General features: G+C 50.7%; 2 protein-coding genes across 12 annotated transcripts; both read left to right on the forward strand.

The window, feature by feature from the left end:
• The first annotated feature begins 395 nt into the window (after nt 1-395).
• Nucleotides 396-12,719, forward strand: PIP4K2C (phosphatidylinositol-5-phosphate 4-kinase type 2 gamma). 5 transcript variants are annotated; one of them, XM_067697127.1, is made up of 11 exons: nt 619-897; nt 3,774-3,871; nt 4,547-4,643; nt 5,004-5,147; nt 8,688-8,834; nt 9,024-9,062; nt 9,654-9,767; nt 10,139-10,406; nt 10,576-10,679; nt 10,861-10,983; nt 11,263-12,719. In XM_067697127.1, exons 1-10 carry the CDS (start codon nt 724-726, stop codon nt 10,939-10,941), a joined length of 1,266 nt encoding a protein of 421 aa, XP_067553228.1. In that variant the 5' UTR covers nt 619-723; the 3' UTR covers nt 10,942-10,983; nt 11,263-12,719. The 5 variants fall into 5 exon arrangements, with proteins under 5 accessions (XP_067553230.1, XP_067553228.1, XP_067553229.1 ...); XM_067697128.1 differs by having other exon boundaries at nt 10,861-10,972; XM_067697126.1 differs by having other exon boundaries at nt 10,861-10,960.
• A 1,275-nt stretch (nt 12,720-13,994) lies between these two features.
• DTX3 (deltex E3 ubiquitin ligase 3) lies at nt 13,995-19,060 on the forward strand. 7 transcript variants are annotated; one of them, XM_067697132.1, is made up of 6 exons: nt 13,995-14,159; nt 14,642-15,568; nt 15,759-15,835; nt 16,202-16,931; nt 17,822-18,039; nt 18,359-19,060. In XM_067697132.1, exons 3-6 carry the CDS (start codon nt 15,807-15,809, stop codon nt 18,432-18,434), a joined length of 1,053 nt encoding a protein of 350 aa, XP_067553233.1. In that variant the 5' UTR covers nt 13,995-14,159; nt 14,642-15,568; nt 15,759-15,806; the 3' UTR covers nt 18,435-19,060. The 7 variants fall into 7 exon arrangements, with proteins under 7 accessions (XP_067553233.1, XP_067553235.1, XP_067553232.1 ...); XM_067697134.1 differs by having other exon boundaries at nt 15,298-15,568; XM_067697131.1 differs by having other exon boundaries at nt 15,504-15,568.
• Nucleotides 19,061-19,361: the final 301 nt, after the last annotated feature.

Raw genomic sequence — 19,361 nt, forward strand, 5'->3', positions numbered from 1 at the left:
ATTGAATTCTTGTTTTCAACCAAAACTGCTCCTTTTCATGTCACCACCATCTCTCTACACCTTAGCCAGAAGCCTAGGATTCATTCTCAATGTCTCCCTTTCCCTCAAATCCCACATCCACTAAGGATTTTACAAACTGACATCAAACTATACCTTTAGATGCCAGCCCCTTCTTTCCATCCCAATAATCATTGTTTTAGTTCCTCATCTCGTGCCTAGACTTTTGCAGTACTCTGGTCACCCTCCAGAATGATGCCTGAGAGGTCTTTCTAAAAGCACGAAACCCACTTAAGGGATCTCTTACTTCGTAAAGAAATGCTTTCGGGTTAGCTTCAGGGCGGAGGTTATTCCTAGAAACTGGGCAAAACCGGAAGGCGGCGACTTTGCAGCAAAGAAGTCCTAGACCGAGGGGTTAAATCAGGCCAGTTCAGGCAGCATCCCCTACGCCTGGATGACTGGTCTGGACCTCGCGGACTGCTCGCAGCCCTCAGGGCAAAAGGCTTCGGTGCGACTCCCCACCGCCAGGTGAGTCCAGCCAACGCGCTGGCGTTGGGGCAGACGTGCGCCCGCCAGGAGGCGGAGTCAGCCTGCCCCGCCCTACTCGCGCGCCTGCGGGCCAGCCTCCGGTCACGTGACGGAGGCGCAGGTGAGCGCCGCTTCCGGGGTCGGGAGACCACTTCGCGGCCGGCTCCGGCTTTCACTCGGTTGGGTGTGCGGGAGACTATGGCGTCCTCCTCGGTCCCGCCGGCCACTGTACCGGCGCCGACAGCGGCTTCCGGCACAGGTTTCGGCTTCGCTTCCAAAACCAAGAAAAAGCATTTCGTGCAGCAGAAGGTGAAGGTGTTCCGGGCGGCCGACCCGCTGATGGGCGTGTTCCTGTGGGGCGTAGCCCACTCGGTGAGACCCGGCCCCGGCCCCGGCCCCGCGGAGGCCCTGTCCGAACCTCTGAGCTCCTCCGGGCTTGTCTGTTTCCAGGCTCCCGCCTCCGGAGCCCCTAGCGCTGCCACTTTTCCCCCAGGCTGTTCTGGTCTGCCCACCTGCCCTCAGGTGTTTCACCCAGCGTACTTTCTCGCTGTAGACCTTTTTTTTTTTTTTTTTAACGTAGACTTTTGTCTCTCCCTCCGCCCGTTACTCCTCCACTCTGGTTCCATCTTCCCCAACTGAAATCCAGCTCCCTGCTTCCTTCCAGTCCGTTCCAGCCTCAGGCCACGGAGACCGGCCGGGACCCGGCTCCGTCTGGAAGGACATTAGGGAGAGTAGCTCTTCTGGCCTGGTGGTGGTGAGGTCTCCAGTGAGAGTGTGAGTGTAGAAAGGGAGCGGAGAGGGTAACTGGATGAAGGGAATCGTTCACTTCTCCTTTGCACCTTGCTTTACAGCCGCCGTCAGTGACGTTGGAACCTTGGCTTTGGGGGAAGCTCCAGGCTTCCTGGACCTTCTAATCCTGCATGTCCTTTCCTTTCCCTTCCAGAGGTACAGCATTTCAGAGAAGCTACCCCACCCTGAGCCTAGTGGTTGCACTTACTCAGCACTTAATGTATGTAAGCCTTTGGTCTTAATTGCAACCCATTGCTGGCTGGAGTAATGGTATTTGGTGTAAGTGGGGGTCATCTTTGACCAAAGAGCTGGCTCAGGAGCTCTGGTCATGGGGACATTATGGTGGTGAACTTTAGAATCAGGGAACTGCTGTCGAAGGTTGGCCTGGGAATCCGGAGGAGGCCAAAAGAGGCCGGCGCATCTACTTTCCTGAGGATACCTCAGGTGAAGGAAGCACAGCCATTGCCCCCCTTCCCTCAGATCTGGATTGGAGGGATGCAGTGACCTTGAATATGACAGGCAATGTTTAAAAAAAATTTTTTTTTAATTTATTTATTTTTTGGCTGTGTTGGGTCTTCGTTGCTGCCCGCGGGCTTTCTCTAGTTGCGGGAGCAGGGGCTACTTTTCGTTGCGGTGCGTGGGTTTTTCATTGCGGTGGCTTCACTTGTTGTGGAGCACAGGCTCTAGGCATGCGGGCTTCAGTAGTTGCGGCACGTGTGCTCAGTAGTTGTGGCACATGGGCTTAGTTGCTCCCCTGCACGTGAGATCTTTCTGGACCAGAGGTCGAACCCGTGTCCGCTGCATTGGCAGGCAGATTCTCAACCACTGCACCATCAGGGAAGCCCCCAAGCAATGTTTTAAAAACTCAACTTCCTTGAAACATTATAGTCATGGTAGTGCTGTGGAGGTGGAAGGGGATGAGGAGGAATACAGTTTTTGTCACATTTTTATTTGTGGCTTAGAAAGTCATCTGGGGGTGTGTCAGCTCCCTTTTGCATTTGTGGCTCTGTGGACTGCTCCCAGCTCAGTCTAAGGCACTTGGTATGGGCAAGGCTGATGGAGGTGGGCTGTCTCTGTTATGACTCATCCATCCATCCCTTTGGGAAACTTAAGAAGGAGGGTTTTCCTTTGGTAAGATTGGGGAATTACACATAAGACCTGCCTCAGCTTCCCTAGGTATATATACTTTAGCCCCAATACCCCACCCTCCAGCCAGCACACATTTACTTCAAGGGTCTGGAATGGAGAAATTCCTTGAACATATGCCTTAGTGATGATTCAGCCTGCTTAACAGCAGGTGGCGAGGAGGGGGCATGAAGAACTGTAGCTGAATTTTAGGCTGGGAATCTCTAGTGGGTTTTTTTTTTTTTCCCTCTGGAGGAATGTGTTCTGTCCTCCTTTTCTACTGAGAATGAGAGGAGCTGGTTTTTCATTGCAGTGTATGGGATTTAGGTTAGACTACACTTCATAACCTCTGTCGAATGATCAAGTAAGGATAGGCAAGGCATCTGTTTATTCAGTTAATAAACACTTCAGGACCACTGTGGGCCAAATATTGTGCTAGCTAGGCACCTGAGTGATGCAGATGACTAGAACTGGTCCTTACCAGAGCTCACAACCCAGGTGGGGAACTCACGTAAACTAGAGGTTAGAGTCAAGTGATAAGGGTGCGTGAAAGATACTGTGGCAACAGTGGGGAGAAAGCACATCTCCTGGGCATTTCTTAGTGCAGGATCCCCCTTTCCACCCTGAATTAGCAGACTGCTGATTCTTGGGGCTGAGGAGAGCATGTGATGCTTGCATCCTTTGGGATGTGGGTTGGCTTGACTTCAGTGAACAGATACCTAATGAGCTCATATCCTTTGCCTGCCTGCATTCCCTCTAAAATCAGCTGTTTTTCTTTTATCTTACACCTAGGCAGGTGGGGACCTACTACAGAGAACTGGGTCAGAGTGGTCAGGAAGGACTGGTCCTGTTTGTAAGGAGATGCCTCCTTCAGGATATGGACGTTTCATTCTCGCTGCTGTCGACCCCTCAGAGTCCCCTTAACTCTCCTTGTACTTTGAAAACACCTTTTGTTTCCAGTGGAGCATGGAACTGTTTGTCTTGAATGTCTTGAGTCTGCTGAGGGTCTTTTTTTTCTCTAGAATTTGTCACAGCTTTAAAAAATAGTCCAGAGTTGCTTACAGAGTTTGCCTAATATAAAACGACTGTTGTGAGCATGAAGTTCCATGGGGGCGGGAGTGTGAGGGGCTGTGTGCAAGGGTTGCTTACTGCAGGCCTTGGGCAGCAGAAGATGGCAGACACATACTCTGACCTTTGTCAAGCATATGCATGACCAGCGTTTTTAAGGGAATGAGGTTTGATTTGCCCTTTTCTGACTCTTGCCCAGACACAGTGCATAAGTAGCTCTCCACACCCCTGCTCACTGGCTTCCTGTTCTTGTGTTGGCTTATCAGATCAATGAGCTCAGCCAGGTGCCCCCCCCGGTGATGCTGCTGCCAGATGACTTTAAGGCCAGCTCCAAGATCAAGGTCAACAATCACCTTTTCCGCAGGTATGTGGGGATCCCCACCCTTCTCATGTCAGCCTTCCTAGAAGAGAAAAATAAATAATTTTAAGAGTTAAGATTGAATGAGTTGAAGGTTTTAGATTTAGAAGACAACTTACAGGTTGTTATTGTATTGTCTAACCTTCCTTCCTATGCAGAAATTCAGTATTTTTTAAAGAAACCACTAAAATAATTTCCAATGTTCCTTACACCCTTATCTATGTGTACTAGTTTGCCTCTCCTCTAGCCTGGAGATTCACAAAGTAATAAATACGTTTAGATGCCATTACCATTAGCTTCTGAGAGGGACTCCCTGAAAGAAATACCTAAGTCCTTTAAGCCCTCCTAGTATCAGAAGATGCCATTCAAGACCTATTGCTTATTTAGGGATGTCTCTGACTTGCTTGAGATTTGGGAAATGCTGCTGTTTGGATGGGCAGTAGGTCGTGGTTCTGCTTAAGCCGCTTACCAGTCATGTGACTTCAGCAGGTCACTCAACCACCCTGAGCCAGTCTCCCCTTCTATAAAATGGGAATAATACACCTTTAAAGGACCTCACAAGGGTTTTATGAGAGTCAAATAAGGTAATATGTGTGAAGGTGCTTTGTAAAGTGTCAAGCCCTACATAAATATAAGGTAATATTGTTACCTTGTTTCTTATCTTGAAAACCTCTATTGCAGGGAAAATCTGCCCAGTCATTTCAAGTTCAAGGAGTATTGTCCCCAGGTCTTCAGGAACCTGCGTGATCGATTTGGTATTGATGACCAGGATTACTTGGTGAGAGTCCATTGAGTGAGGATAGTCCTTTCTCCCTAACAACTGGGGAATCCGTGGGACAGTCATGTTTGGAGAAATGAGGGCCTTCACAGGTATTCTTTATTTTTTTGTGGTCACAGGCATCTAAAAAAATCTGAAGAAAGCTATAAACCCTGTCCTTGGAGGGAAATGTAGATACATTAAAATTTTTGCTTTCAATTTCATTTAGTCCATATATGGACACCAAATTTAGAACCCTTGCTCGTCCTCTTACGTCAAGATTTTATCCACTTTCAGGTGTGTTCAGTTGGCCACTGTCCTAGACTTGCATCTCCATATAAAGGGGAGGAAAAGAGCTTCTAGCCTATTTTGTGTCCCCAGGTGTCCCTTACCCGAAGTCCCCCGAGTGAAAGTGAAGGCAGTGATGGTCGCTTCCTTATCTCCTATGATCGGACTCTGGTCATCAAAGAAGTATCCAGTGAGGACATTGCTGACATGCATAGCAACCTCTCCAACTACCATCAGGTCAGGTCTCTCTCCAGCCTCATTCTTCCCCTCCCTACTCATAACTCAGCTCCAGAGCACTTGGGAGACTTCCTATCCCTCTTTCTCCCTATAGCCCATTTTGCTCCCCAAGAAGCATTTGACATCATACTTTTGAAAACAAGGCATTTCAAAAAGAGAGCCTCTGCATACCGATTTGTGTTTGATTAAATAGAAGAGTTCGTGTTCCTTCTTATTTGGCACTTCTAATCTAAAACCGCTGTGAATTGATAGATACATAAAGGGTACATGTATAGCAAAGTATAAACTTTAGACTAAGTCAGAATTAGATGAAGTGTTAACACCAAATGTACTATCAGGAATAAATGCAGTCTGGGGAGAAAACCAGGATAAGTGCACAATTGGGATAGATTGGAGGAGAGAAGCCATGATCATATCCAGCCCTAAGTGGGATTAGGGAAACTATTCTATCCGATCAGATGAATTTGGAATGTGAAGTTTCTGGACTATTTTGGGAGTAAAAACATGCCTGAATATCTTTCTACTGAAGAAAAATCTCACCAAAATCAATGAGCAAGGAATAAATGAAAGATTCTAAAAGAGTTTTTGGTTATTCAACAAATATTGGATGTCTGTTGTTATTAGGTCTTATGTGAGGCAGTAGAGAAAGAGGTGAATGAAATGGCCGTGGCCCTTGAATTTCTCTTGTTCTAATGGCAGAGACCAGTAAGCTAGCGTTAGTTAGCACACAGCAAGCTGCGTGCAAGGAGTAAAGGTATCTAGGGGATGCTCTGGGGTGGCAGAGGAAGAGCATCCCAACTCACCTGGGGCAAGAGGTGCACTTGGTAGGCTCAAAGAGAGTTTTTTAGAGGGAGTATCCTAGAAGTTGATTCTTGCATGACTAGTAGGGACCAGCCATTGGACAAGGAGGAAGAGAGCACTCTAGGCAAAGGAAAACAGCACTTGTAAAGGCACAGAGCCATGAGAGAGCTTGGTGTTGTGGAACTGCAAGAAATTCAGTGTGGCTGGGATAAGGTATTGTGGAAAAACAGTTAGGCAGGAGCCAGGCCGTGAGGGTTTTATAAGCCACACGAAGAGTTTGGGCTTTATCCTGAAGGTGGTTTGCAGGGGAGTGATATATATGTTATTTAGAAATATCCCTGTGTCAGCATTTTAGAGAATGGATTGCAGGAGGGAAATACTGAGAGTGGAGATACCAATTAGGAGGTAATTGTAATAGTCCAGGTGAGAAATGACAAGGGCCTGGAGGGATGATGCAGTGGAGGTGGAAAGACCTTTGGGAGAATTGTGAGAATTAAGGCAGAGGCGCTCCAAATTCCTGCTTAGGGATAACTGGGTGCCCAGTGACCAACAGTTGGGAAGCAGAAAAAGAAACAGGTTTTTGGAAGAAGACAGTTTGGATTTAGGCATGTCGAGTTTGTGGTTTCTTCAGTTCATGCAGATATAGATGTCCCATAAGTGGTTGGGGTATGGAGTTTGGGAAAGAGGACTAGATTAGAAGTCTAGATTTCAGAACCATAGGTGAATAGATGGTAATTATCGCCATGAATGTATTATATTGGGTTGGCCAGAAAGTTCGTTCGGGTTTAAGATTATGGATGTGTCGCGTGAAATGAAAAGAAGGTTGAGGAAAGAACCTTCCGGAGCAAGAAGAGAAAAGAGCCCATAAAGGAGACTAAGAGTTGTCTGACGCTTTTTTTTTTTTTTTTAACGTGATTGCTAAGTTTAATTCAACAGCTATACACACTCCTGCCTTGTAAAAATAACAGAATGCTCCTCTCAAAGTTACATAGAGACGTGAGCACAAGTTTGCTGTTTTTAATACAGCTCTACAAAAAAGTTGGCACCAAATGCACATAAAAGAAGTTTTAAGGCTTAATAAAAATACAGACTAGTAACTTCTCAATACAGCTTGGAGGCTGAGAACAGGATGCTAAGAGTTAATGAAACTTCCAGATACAGGCAGTCCCCAATGTACAGAGCATTTTCCACATGCAAATGGCCTCCCCCATCAGGTTCAAAGGAGCAAAAACTTTTTCTTCTGTTCTCCCAGTCACCAGACTACCCTGGCTCTCTAAAGCCATGCCCACGGCCCCAAGCAGGGAAGATGAGAACAAAAGTAAGGCCGCGTGGTCAGAGGCCTTACTCTGCTGCCCAGAGGCTCTGCTATGGTTGTGTTTTCCTCCTTCCCGCAGGCCTCTATCCCCAGCTCTGCCCCAGAAGTCCCTGCCAGGGGACAGATCTAGAGACCTCTTCCCCTGAGTGGCTGACGGTGAGGCTGAGACTGAAGCCCCAAGGGCCAGCGCCATGTCAGGGTCTTTTTGGCGAGAGTTGTCAGATGCTTTTAATGATTTATGCCCTACTGCATTCCACACAGGATTTGAGGATAGAGAGGAGTGGTGTGATGGGAGCTCAGAGTGAAGAGAGTTTTAAGGAGAGGCTGGTCAGTAGTATCTAGTGCCAGCCAGTTGAAATATGATGACTAGATACCCATGAGATTGGCAACTGAGGGATTTGAGGCAGTGAGGAGTAGAGAAATTTCAGAGGAGAAATGAGGGTATAATCTGATTTCAGTCGTTTGAGGTATGAATGAGAGAGAGGCAGTGGACTCATGGCTGACTAATTTTTTGAGAAGGTTGGCTATGAAGAGAAGTAGGCAGCAACACTGAGGGAGATTGTAGCATTGAAAGAGGAATTTTTTTTAAGAATCCAGATTATAGGCCATCTTGCAAACATTTTTACTGTGGGAGTCTAGCCCACCAAAGAACATTGGTCTAGATCAGTGGTCCCCAACCTTTTTGGCACCAGGGACCGGTTTCGTGGAAGACAATTTTTCCACCGACTGGAGCTGGGGCCGGGGGCGGGGGATAGTTTAGGTGGTAATGCGAGCGATGGCGAGCTCACCCACCACTCACCTCCTGCGTGCGGCCTGCTTCCTAACAGGCCGAGGACTGGTACCAGTCCGCAGCCCGTGAGTTGGGGACCCCTGGTCTAGATAAAATCATTTTGTTGATGTAATTTCTACTACTGGTTCTGTGACTACTTGCGTATAAAGAGGGATAATAACATGTACCCTTCCCCATCTCAAAGAATAATAAAGACAAAAGGAGAGATGGCGCTTTAAATTTTTTTTTTTTTTTTGTGGTATGCGGGCCTCTCACTGTTGTGGCCTCTCCCGTTGCGGAGCACAGGCTCCGGACGCGCAGGCTCAGCGGCCATGGCTCACGGGCCCAGCCGCTCTGCGGCACGTGGGATCTTCCCGGACCAGGGCACGTGTCCCCTGCATCGGCAGGGGGACTCTCAACCACTGCACCACCAGGGAAGCCCCACTTTAAATTTAAGAGACATTATACATATGGGATAAATGAAAGGAGATGATGATTCAGAAACTGCACGGATACCAGGGGCATCTTTAGAAAGTCCCCACACCCCTTTGGAGCTTCTGTAACCTCTACTTGAATCCCTATGGAATAGTAGCATTTGAATTCCCATCCCTGAGCTGCTCAGCCTCTTCCCCTTCCTTCCTCCCTTCCACCCCAGTACATTGTGAAGTGCCATGGCAACACACTGCTGCCCCAGTTCCTGGGGATGTACCGGGTTAGCGTGGACAACGAAGACAGCTACATGCTTGTGATGCGCAACATGTTTAGCCACCGTCTCCCTGTGCACAGGAAGTATGACCTCAAGGTAAGGAGAGGAGGTGAGGGCTGAAGGGGAGACTCCTGATGACCTGAGGGAGGGGAATGGCCAGGGAGGGCACTGGATGATGCATTTTAAAGGAAAGAGGGCTGTGAGTTTGAGGACTTGTCTTAGGAGCTGGGTCCTGACTGTTCTTTTAGCCACTTCTGCTGACTTTGTCTTTGGGTCTCTCCACAGGGCTCCCTAGTGTCCCGGGAAGCCAGCGATAAGGAGAAGGTGATATAATTTTAGATGATAGGGTGAGGGATGGGGGAGGGCAGGTCAAAGGGACCTTCTTGGGATAAAGAGGTAGGGATCCCCAGCTATTTACTCTTATCTTAAACCACCAGAAAGAAGAGAGATGTAGACTTTTCCTGATCCAGGGATTGTTTGGAAGGGGCAGTGGGAAGAGCTTCTTTGTCACTGGCATGGGTTAGTCCATGTGGAAGGTTTCGGGATGCGTGAAAATGTCAGACTTCAAGAGCAAAATGCCTACCAGCCGCCTCCCATTCTGAGCTCTGTGTTCAAGCAGCTGTTTTTGCTTCAGAAGAAAGAAAAGTCAGAATGGAGGTTCTGGACTGAAACCATAGGCAGAAAGTAGGGGGGTGTGATTTGGGGTACAGCCGCAGTGGCTGAGTCTGGCGAAGCCACCAGAGGTAAGAACAGGCTCTGGGCAGCATCCTAGTGTTAAGTCAGTTGAGAGATGGGCTGTAAATCTGTCTCCCCTAGACATCCCAGAGTCAGAGACAAAGCCCTACATAGAGCAGGGTTTTCTGAGAGCGTGGGGTAAGGGCTGTATTCCCAAGATATCCCTTTACCTATTCTCAGGTTAAAGAATTGCCCACCCTTAAGGACATGGACTTTCTCAACAAGAACCAGAAAGTTTATATTGCTGAAGAGGAGAAGAAAGTCTTTCTAGAGAAGCTAAAGAGAGATGTGGAGGTGATGGGTTGGGGTGCTGTGGGAAGTGGCTTTGTTTCCCTTTTTTGCTCCCCACAGGGCAGTTGCCCATTCACAATACAAGGGAACTCCTCCCCTTCCCTTTGGGTTCTCTGCATGTAGGGGAGTTGGATAAGAATCATGAAAATCCTCTAGAGGTGACTTATGGAGGGGGTGGCTGGCTTGAGCTAAAAGAATGATCTTAGATACCCAGGACAATTAGGTAATAAAGGGCAATGGTATACTCCCAACCCTCAATTTTTACACTTCTTTTCCCCAGGAGGGCCCCGGAAATTCAGGGATGGAGGTATAAGGGTGGTACCTGGGAGTGGAGAGGGAGATCTGGGGCTTCTCATTTGTCAGTGGGGTTTCAGTTCCTAGTGCAGCTGAAGATCATGGACTACAGCCTTCTGCTGGGCATCCACGACATCATTCGCGGCTCTGAACCAGAGGAGGAGGGGCCTGTGCGGGAGGAGGAGTCAGAGGGGGATGGGGACTGTGCCCTGACCGGACCTCCTGCTCTGGTGGGCTCCTATGGCACTTCCCCTGAGGGTATCGGCGGCTACATCCATTCCCACCGGCCCCTGGGCCCTGGAGAGTTTGAATCCTTCATTGATGTCTATGCCATCCGGAGTGCTGAGGGTGAGAAAAAGCCTGGAAATTTTAAGGGTGGGGAGGGTGGTCCCTGGAGGACAGAGACCAGGGTGGTGGGTGGAGAGGCTGTTTAGCTTTTCAAAACAGATCTGACTGGTTCCTGGGGAGAGGGAATTGGGACTGTACTTGCTCTTCATTGCTGGTCTCTCTTCCCCAGGGGCCCCTCAGAAGGAGGTGTATTTCATGGGCCTTATTGACATCCTGACACAGTATGATGCCAAGAAGAAAGCAGCTCACGCAGCCAAAACTGTCAAGCATGGGGTGAGGGTTCTCTAAAGCCTTTCCTTTCTTGTCTTGACTATTCAAGAGCCTCTTGTGCCAGAGCAGTGGGGTGGCAGAAGGATGAAGGGTTGGGTATGGAAATGATCTGGAGTGGAACTGAGAGTGGGGAGTCGGGGAGGGGTGCGGGGCCTGACACCATGTTCCATACCTCCTCTCACAGGCGGGGGCAGAGATTTCTACTGTCCATCCTGAGCAGTATGCTAAGCGATTCCTGGATTTTATTACCAACATCTTTGCCTAAGAGACTGCCTGACTCCATGGTGACTGCTGCTGTGTGTTCCAGGTGGTGGGGTTCTGAGAGGCTTTGGGGGAATTGTGGGTATTCTGGCCACTCTTCTGCTCTTTCTCTTTTGCTAACTTCAGGCTACAGGCTTCTTCCACCCAGATAACTCATTCTTGTTGAGTAGGCTCTTCCTGGCCCTCAGAAATACATTGTCCTCTTTCCTCTTCCTTTCCTTCTCCCTTTCCCTCCAACAAGTCTGCTTGCTTCATTAGTGTTACTGTTGACTCTCTCCCAAGTGCCTTGATCTTTGTAAAATGTCCTGTTGTTTCTATAACATAGGAGGAGCTGGGGGAAGGGTGTTGTTTGCCATCTTCAGGACCTGACTGGACAGACGGACCTGGCTCAAGCTGCTACTGTGGATGCACTTTGCTGTGTGGGATGAACTAAGAGTGTCTGAATTTTGCTGATAACTTTATAGAGCTCACTGTGGCACACTTCCTTCCCCGTAGGCCCTGGGATGGAAGATTTTCAAAATACTACAGATGTGGGTGCAGGCATGCACACATACGATGGGATATGGCCAATCTTATGCGGCTGGGGTGGAGAATGGTGGGCGGGCTGGCAGCTCATGGAGGTGGGACCTCTGAGGACTCTTGTGATTATGCAGGGAATTGGAGGTCTCTGTTGAGGGTTGACTACTCTCCAGGCTCTTCCCTCACTCCACGTTCACCCCCACCAGAGATGGCCACAGTGTTGAATCCTGGGTTTGACTGTCACTGCTCTTCACCAGGACCTCACATCCCTCCTGGAGCTGGAACCCTTCATTGGGGGTGTGGCCAGTTCTGGAGGCTGGGAGGATGAGCCAGGGGTATAAGGTTCACTCCCTATGTTAAATTTCCTTTCTTCATGTCTAGCCACCCCTAAGGTTTTAGACCGAGCAGAAGGGAATATCTCTACCTGGGTTAACCCTGGTTATTTCAAGAGAAAGGAAGTCTCACGTGTGGGAACCTCCTCTACTCTCTGGAAGTGTGCCCATAGCATACTTACTTCCCCTCTCCTTCCCAAACGCTTTTTCCAGTTGGATTTGTTATTCTGTTCATCTTATACTGCTACTGTGTCTCTCAGGGGACAGATGGCCGCCTTTGTCATCTTCACTCTCCACCCCCAGAGAGGAGTCAGAGCCATAACCCGGCCTCCTCCAAAGATAGTTGAGTTAATACGTGATATTCTCAGAATGTAGCAGACCCTGATGAGCTGAGATAGTGTACTCCCTTCCCCGCAATGCTCTTGGGGCTCAGGCAGCCATTCTTCTTGTGATCCTACATCCCCCCTGAGGCTTCTGCACTTCTCTGAAACATAAAGATGGGCACCAACGAGTGGCCTGTGGGGTACAAAGACTCTTGCTCTGTATCTGCCTGGACTGATCTGTCTCACAAGAAGTCATGAGGTCATAAAGGAGAATTCCTCCTGCCCCTCCATCTTCTGCTCACAAGAGGAGTCCCTAGTTAAGGATTAGAGTCCCTATAATATGTTCCTGTCAGGAGGCTGATGGATCTTTTTCATTCCAACCATCTACCTTCCCCTGTTGAATGCAATAAAACTCCATGACACCAGCAACTGTTGTTTAGAAATGGGTTTTCTGACCATGTGGCTGATGTATCATAAGCATTATGGTCTTCTTCATTTGTTGCTTCTGTTTTTTTTTCATCTTTTTTGTTTTATTAATTAATAAAAAAGATCTTGTGTATTTACTCCTGTTGCTGTCACTATATAGAAAATAAATTATTGAATCCAAATTCCTTCACAGAAATGCCTCTTGCTATTTTGGAAGCCTGGGCTTAGGGATGCAGAGACCAGATGAAGAATTCTGATTGGTCTTTAAGGTGTTGGGTCCCTAAGGATATGGGTTTCAAGGTAGATGGCTGTGAACTTAAAAAGGTGTTGAGGAGTGTGCATGGGAATGGAAAACATTCCCCAATTTTGTGGGAGTTAGCTATAGGGGGGCCAGGGACAGCTGAGATGATGTGACCCTCCCTCTTCCCCCAGGGTTTTGGGCTAGATCACACTCCCATCTCTGTAAAGGTGAGCACCAAGCACACATGAGCTAAAGGAGAAGGAATTCAATGTTCCTGCAGGCTTCCTGGAGAGAAGTCCTCTGTCTGCAGGGCAGGAAGAGTACAGCAGGGTCCTGGGAAAGTAATGAAGAAAGTGACCAACCATCCAGATGGAGAGGGAGTAAAGAAAAGGGGGTGGATTATCAGAAGTTGCTGCCAGTCTGGGAGATCCATCCGGTGCTTCTGGCTGAGGAGGTCTTTTGGCTGGTGGAAAAACCTGGCTTGATGTGGCCCCAGGGAAGTGAGTTGGACTGGGGGCGGAGATTGCTCTGATGTGGGAAGCAGAAGAGAGAAGAGCTTTTTTTTTTTTTTTCTTTGAGAGTTTTTAACTCTATTTCAACCATAAACTTGATACTACCATCACTCCAAGGCATTTTAAAAAAAGATGTATTCACTTCGCATTCTGCACCAGCCTCAGTATCCCTGTTTGTGTAAAGAGAAAAATCACAGACACTTACCAATACCCATCTGGGAGCAGGTTTTGCGGGGTCACAGAAGGTAACAATCTGGGAAAAGGCAAGCGATGAGGCAGGGGGTTGAAATGGTTTAGTCCTGGACTTATTTTTTAAAACCAATGCTTTTTACTATTACTCTTCTTCCTACTCCATATTCCTCAAAGGCCTTTCTAGAAAAAGGATCACAGAGAAATTGCCCTCTCTTCCCCATCTACCTAAGCGACACGCCTCACCCACCCATCCACCACCACCTCCCAGAAGCTGCCACGAAGCTGGCTGGGAAAGAAAAGGGAGAGGGCCCCCTCCCGGGAGGGGGAAGCGAGGAGGGTGGCGTCTCTAAGAGATTTAACCTCCCACCCGCGGTTCCACGATACCACCCCAAGCCTCCGAAGATTGGGACGGCGTCTCCATTTTTGTTTTGGGGCAGAAGAGCGGGGGCTTGTGGATAGAAGGGGGTCAAAGCAAACGGTGATTATTACCCGTGAAGGGGAAGGGGGGGTGCCATCCTTCTTCCTTCCCTTTCCCTCAGTCTGCACCCCCTGCAAACTCCCCCCCCGCCCCCCGCCACCTTCTCGGGGTCTCCCCCCCACCCTGGTTGCTAAGGCCCAGACCGTCATCCCAGCAACAGCCTCAGTCATGTGACCGGCAATGGCGGCGCTGACAAGAGGTAGGTGAGCCCGGCGCCCCCCACACCCGCCGCGCGCCCCCCGGGCCCCGCTCACACCTCCCCGCGCGCCCTCCGGTTCCCCCTGCGCCCCCTCCTCCGCCTCCTTCCCCCGCGCGCGGCGCCGGGGCCCCCTTCCAGGCCCCGCTAATGCTCTTTCTGTCACCCTCCAGCCTTGGCCTCCATTCGGGGGTTCTGGGGCCCGCGATCGGGCCGACATCCACCCCACCCAGCTGTGGGGCTGCGGGGGCTCTGCCGAGCGGGCCATGTGGGAGGTGGTTCCGGGTCGGGTCTTGCAGGAGGTCGTGGGGGGAGGGGTGGAGATGCCTCAGTTGATGCCCGCAGGGACCCTGGCCCTTCCTGGCTGCCCCTGTGGGCGGCCTCTGTCTGGCGAGAGGGACTGGCCCCGTGTCCGGCCTGGGTTGCTCCAGAGGAATCGGACCCAGCATAAACTGTGGCCCCGCCTCCCTTTTCTGTGCCATCAGGACTCGGAGCAAAGGACACCTAGGTCCTGGCTTCTCTCTGATGGGGAGAGGGTGTTCCACCTGGATGGACAGTATGAGCCGAGGCTCTAGGGTTCCAATTTCACTTTCTGAATCTTGAGCTGCATCTGGCCTTGAGGGGACTATGATGGAGGCACAAACGGAGAGCTGCTCCCCTATGGATCAGTCAAGGAATTGAGGTCACGCTAATGGCCCTTCTTTCTATTTGGGCTGCATTTGGAGGTATTGTAGGGATAGCTCTGTAGCTGAACACGGCAAGACTCCGGGGAAACATCAGGCTGCTCCAGCGGATCCCTCTGCCTGAGCCCCACCCCTCCCTAAATGTAGCCTAGGTAGCTGGCAGGCTTGGACTTCACGTGCCGGGTTTAAAAGGTGACAGCGACAGCGAGAACTTTCTTATTGCAGGGGCTGCTGCCACTTTGTTGGCATTCCAAGCAGACTCCAGCAGAAGGGACCGGGTTAACTCTCAAGGAAGGCTCCCTAGCAATAGGGGCTGAATTATTCGGGAATGTGGAGTAGGGCGAGGAATTGGGGAGCAAAGGAAATATTCTTGTCCTTGTGACCTGAGGGAGGTGGCAAAAAAGACCTCTATCTGTGTGGGCTTTTCCCTTCCAGACTTCTCTTATCCATGCCCCTAGGCTTTCTTAAGAGCCTCAGAGCTGAGGAAGAGGAAAGTTAGCATGCTGAAGTTCCTTCTTTAGCAACTTGGAGAGTGGCTGGGGATGGAATTCTGCAAGAGACAAGGAGAGGAAATGAAAGAGGAGGTTTTGTTTCTGGGCAGACTGGGGAAAATGGTAACATTTGTCATCCTAACCCAGTCCCCCCCCCACTCCCCCTGCCCCAGTCCTGGTCAGCTGAGTGTGGAAACAGAGGGATTTCTGCTGCTCTCATCGTCCATGGGCTTTCCAGGTATCTGCCTTTCATGGGAACCTCAACTTTCACCTTTAAATTGGTTGCCTCTATTCCACGTTCCAAGTAATCCCATTCCCAGTAACTTACACCCAGATCCTGTCTCTGTTAAGTGGGCTGCTGGGTTGGGGCTTGTGGAAATGGGAGAAGGGGTTTTTCATTTTCCCTCCTTTCCCTTTCCACCCACCAGGTCACACAACCTACAAGTAGGGAGCAGGAACAGAGAGAGAGAGCCTGCATGCCAATTCTAAGCTCTTCAGGATCAAAGTGAGCAAAAAGGAGGGCAAAAATCTCCCTTCCTTTTACAGAACTCAGTTCTCACCTGATGTGGGGGGAGGGGCCGGTTGTTTCTGTGATCTCGGGAGCAGTATAGGAGAACCAAGATTGATGCTCGGCTTGGATGATAATAAAGATATAGAAGCTTTCTTGCTCTTCAGTGGGTGCTGGAGTTTGAAAGATAAGAGGAAACAGAACATGAACTTGGGGGAGGAGGTGGGGGTTGACCTCTGAGTGAGTGGAGATAATGCAGGGTTGGAAAGGAACGGGAAGTAGGAGGCACTAATATTTGTCAAATGGGGACCCCCCACCCTGAGTCCTTTTCACCCTGGGGGCAGTGTCGTTCGTCCTGTCCAGAATGGCAGCCTGTGGAGGCACCTGCAAGAACAAAGTGACTGTCTCCAAGCCTGTGTGGGACTTCCTCAGCAAGGAGACCCCTGCCCGGCTGGCCCGGCTTCGGGAGGAGCACCGTGTGTCCATTCTCATAGACGGCGAGACTTCTGACATCTATGTCCTCCAGCTTTCCCCTCAGGGCCCTCCCCCAGCCCCTCCCAATGGGCTCTACCTGGCCCGGAAGGCTCTCAAGGGGCTGCTCAAAGAGGCAGAGAAAGAGCTGAAGAAAGCTCAGAGGCAGGGGGAGCTTATGGGCTGCCTGGCTTTGGGGGGTGGGGGGGAGCACCCTGAGCTGCACCGCCCAGGCCCGCCCCCTCTCCGAGCAGCCCCACTCCTGCCCCCAGGGGCACGGGGGCTGCCCCCCCCTCCTCCTCCCCTGCCCCCTCCTCTCCCCCCCCGCCTTCGGGAGGAGGCAGAAGAGCAGGAGAGCACCTGCCCCATCTGTCTGGGGGAGATCCAGAATGCCAAGACATTAGAGAAGTGCCGGCACTCATTCTGCGAGGGCTGCATCACCCGGGCCCTGCAGGTGAAAAAGGCCTGCCCCATGTGTGGCCGTTTCTATGGGCAGCTGGTGGGCAACCAGCCCCAGAATGGGCGGATGCTGGTCTCTAAGGATGCCACACTCCTCCTACCCAGCTATGAGAAGTACGGCACCATCGTCATCCAGTACGTCTTCCCGCCCGGTGTCCAGGGGGTAAGAAGCCTATGGCCTGCCCTTACCCTTTGGTTTTCCCTGCGCTTGTTCTCTCACCTAGGGAAACTGGGGGAGGGGAGTATGTTTGTTAGATGTGATACAGTCTTGCTGTCTCCCGGTATGCCTTCCCACTCAAGTGCCCTGGAGCTAGAGGCCCCCTTGAAGCCTAGCTTTTCCATCCCCATGACCCCAAGGCACCCGTGAAAATAGGTATGAGAGAAAGGAATTGAATTCTATTTCTTTGATGAACTTGGATGTTGACATCTATTCTTGGCAGAGGTGGAGTCTGTGGACGTGGTGGCTCAGGTGCGGACAGGCACGGTGGGAAGGGCCTGACCCCCCTTAACAGTGCTGGGAGCGTTACTCCATTCCAGATTTATGAGAGGGAAAACCTTGATGACAGTGGAAGGTTAAAATAGGAGCGGTCAAGAACGTAAAGGTGTCTTCCTGCTTGACAAAGAGTAATGTCCAGTTCGGGTTTGCAGAGTGATGAGGAAGCTCTGAAGGAGAGTAATAGAAAAATAGAACAGGTTAGACAGTGGAAGATGCATTGGGAGTGTTTCAGGTGGAGAAGGGAAGGCTGAAAGACCAGTTATTCCCAGTCTTCACATTTCTGCTGAGTTATCTGGAGAGTAAGGCCTAGCTACTTTTGAGAATTCATTTGTTGCTGAATTGAGGCTTGAGGGATCGGGACAGCAGAAAGGACCTCTTAATGATGAGGATTTTGTCTGGAAACAGGCTTCTGCTGCCCAGACCCTAGAGCTGCACCTTCCCTGGCAGGCTGTCGCTGCCCCATCAGCGTTAGCTGGGGGTGTACGGCCAGAAGGCTGGCCAGGATGACCCTCAAGATGCCCAGCTGCTCACTGCCCACTCTGCCTCCCCCACCCCAGGCTGAACACCCAAACCCAGGAGTTCGGTATCCTGGCACCACACGGGTGGCCTACCTCCCGGACTGCCCTGAGGGCAACAAGGTGCTGACCCTGTTCCGCAAGGCATTTGACCAGCGTCTCACCTTCACTATCGGCACGTCCATGACCACAGGGAGACCGAATGTCATCACCTGGAACGATATCCACCACAAGACCAGCTGCACAGGGGGACCACAGCTGTGCGAAACGCCTTCTTCCCTTCCCTTGGCTCCACCCCTTCTCCCCATTTCTCTCTGGGAGCCTCCTAACTGGAGAGGACCACCCCCAAACTATTCAACCATATTGCCTGTCCCAGTTTCTCCTGTAGTCATCCTGGTCCTAATGTGCCCAGCTTAACCTACCAAAATAAGCAGAATTGGGCTCAGTTATCTTGGGTTTGGATAATCTCAGGGAAGGTGGGGAGGGGCTAGAATGGGGCACCAGCATGAGGGTGAGCCTGGGGGTAATATGAGTAAGCCTGAACGGCTAACCCTGACCCTCATTTCTCTTTGCTCCCAGGTTTGGGTACCCGGACCCCACCTACCTGACCCGGGTGCAAGAGGAGCTGAGAGCCAAGGGCATCACCGATGACTGAAGGACATCCCCTTTGGGAGGCCCCTGCTGTTCTCCTTCAGTAGGACCCAGTGGGAGCCTCTGTTGTCTCTCCCTCTGTCCCCCTCATCACTCAAGTAGGGGACTGTCTGACTGGGGAAGGGGTTCAGAGAAGGAGGGGCGATCCCTTCCCCAGTCCCCCACAGGCTGAGTGCTTCAGTGTAGTGTGAGCCACTCCCTTCTGGCAGAGTCTGATGTCCCAGGCTCTGCTCCCCTCCTCCCCCTGTACATACTCCCAGTCTTCCTGCCCCCTCCATTGTCCTTGGCTTTTTCTGGTTTGTGATGTGCTCCAGTGACTAAGCTGAGAAAGGACCTGGGTGGGGAGGAGAGGGTCTCTTGATCCCCCCCCCATACTGCTCCACTGCTGAATTTCTGCTCGGGGAGGGGGGTCAGGCTGCTGTGAGCCCCCGTAGAGCCGGCCGCATATGTTCTTCAGAAACAATACCCCTTCTCCCTTAACCTTGTCCTTTCTCTCCTGTGTCTCTGTCTTTGTCAGTCTTTCTCCCACTCTTCTCTGCCCCCTAGAAGGAGCCTCCTTACCCTGTTCTGGAATCGCCGCCAGACTGTAGCTTTTAATTTAATAAAAATAAAGTAAAATATGCAACTCTCTATGCCACACCCGTTCTGTTCTGTGGGCCGGGGGTGGGGGGTTGGGAGGTGGGGTGAGGAGCTGGACCTGCTGAGAGGGAGAAGGGGGTGGTGATCGGGAACTCCCTGGGCGCCTCCCCAGGCTCTCTGCCTCCAGAGGGCCTGGGAAAACGGCAGGTACTTAGTGGGCTCCAAGATAAAACTGCGAAGCCTTGGATCGTGCTTCGACAGCGGAGTCAGGATGAAGTGGGGTTTGTTGCTGAACTACAGTTGCAGAGAAAGGAACAACCCTACCCCTTTTGAAAAGTTTGGCTGGGGTGGG

The sequence above is a fragment of the Pseudorca crassidens genome, chromosome 11 (genome assembly GCF_039906515.1).
Source record: "Pseudorca crassidens isolate mPseCra1 chromosome 11, mPseCra1.hap1, whole genome shotgun sequence".
NCBI classification, from domain to species: Eukaryota; Metazoa; Chordata; class Mammalia; order Artiodactyla; family Delphinidae; genus Pseudorca; species Pseudorca crassidens.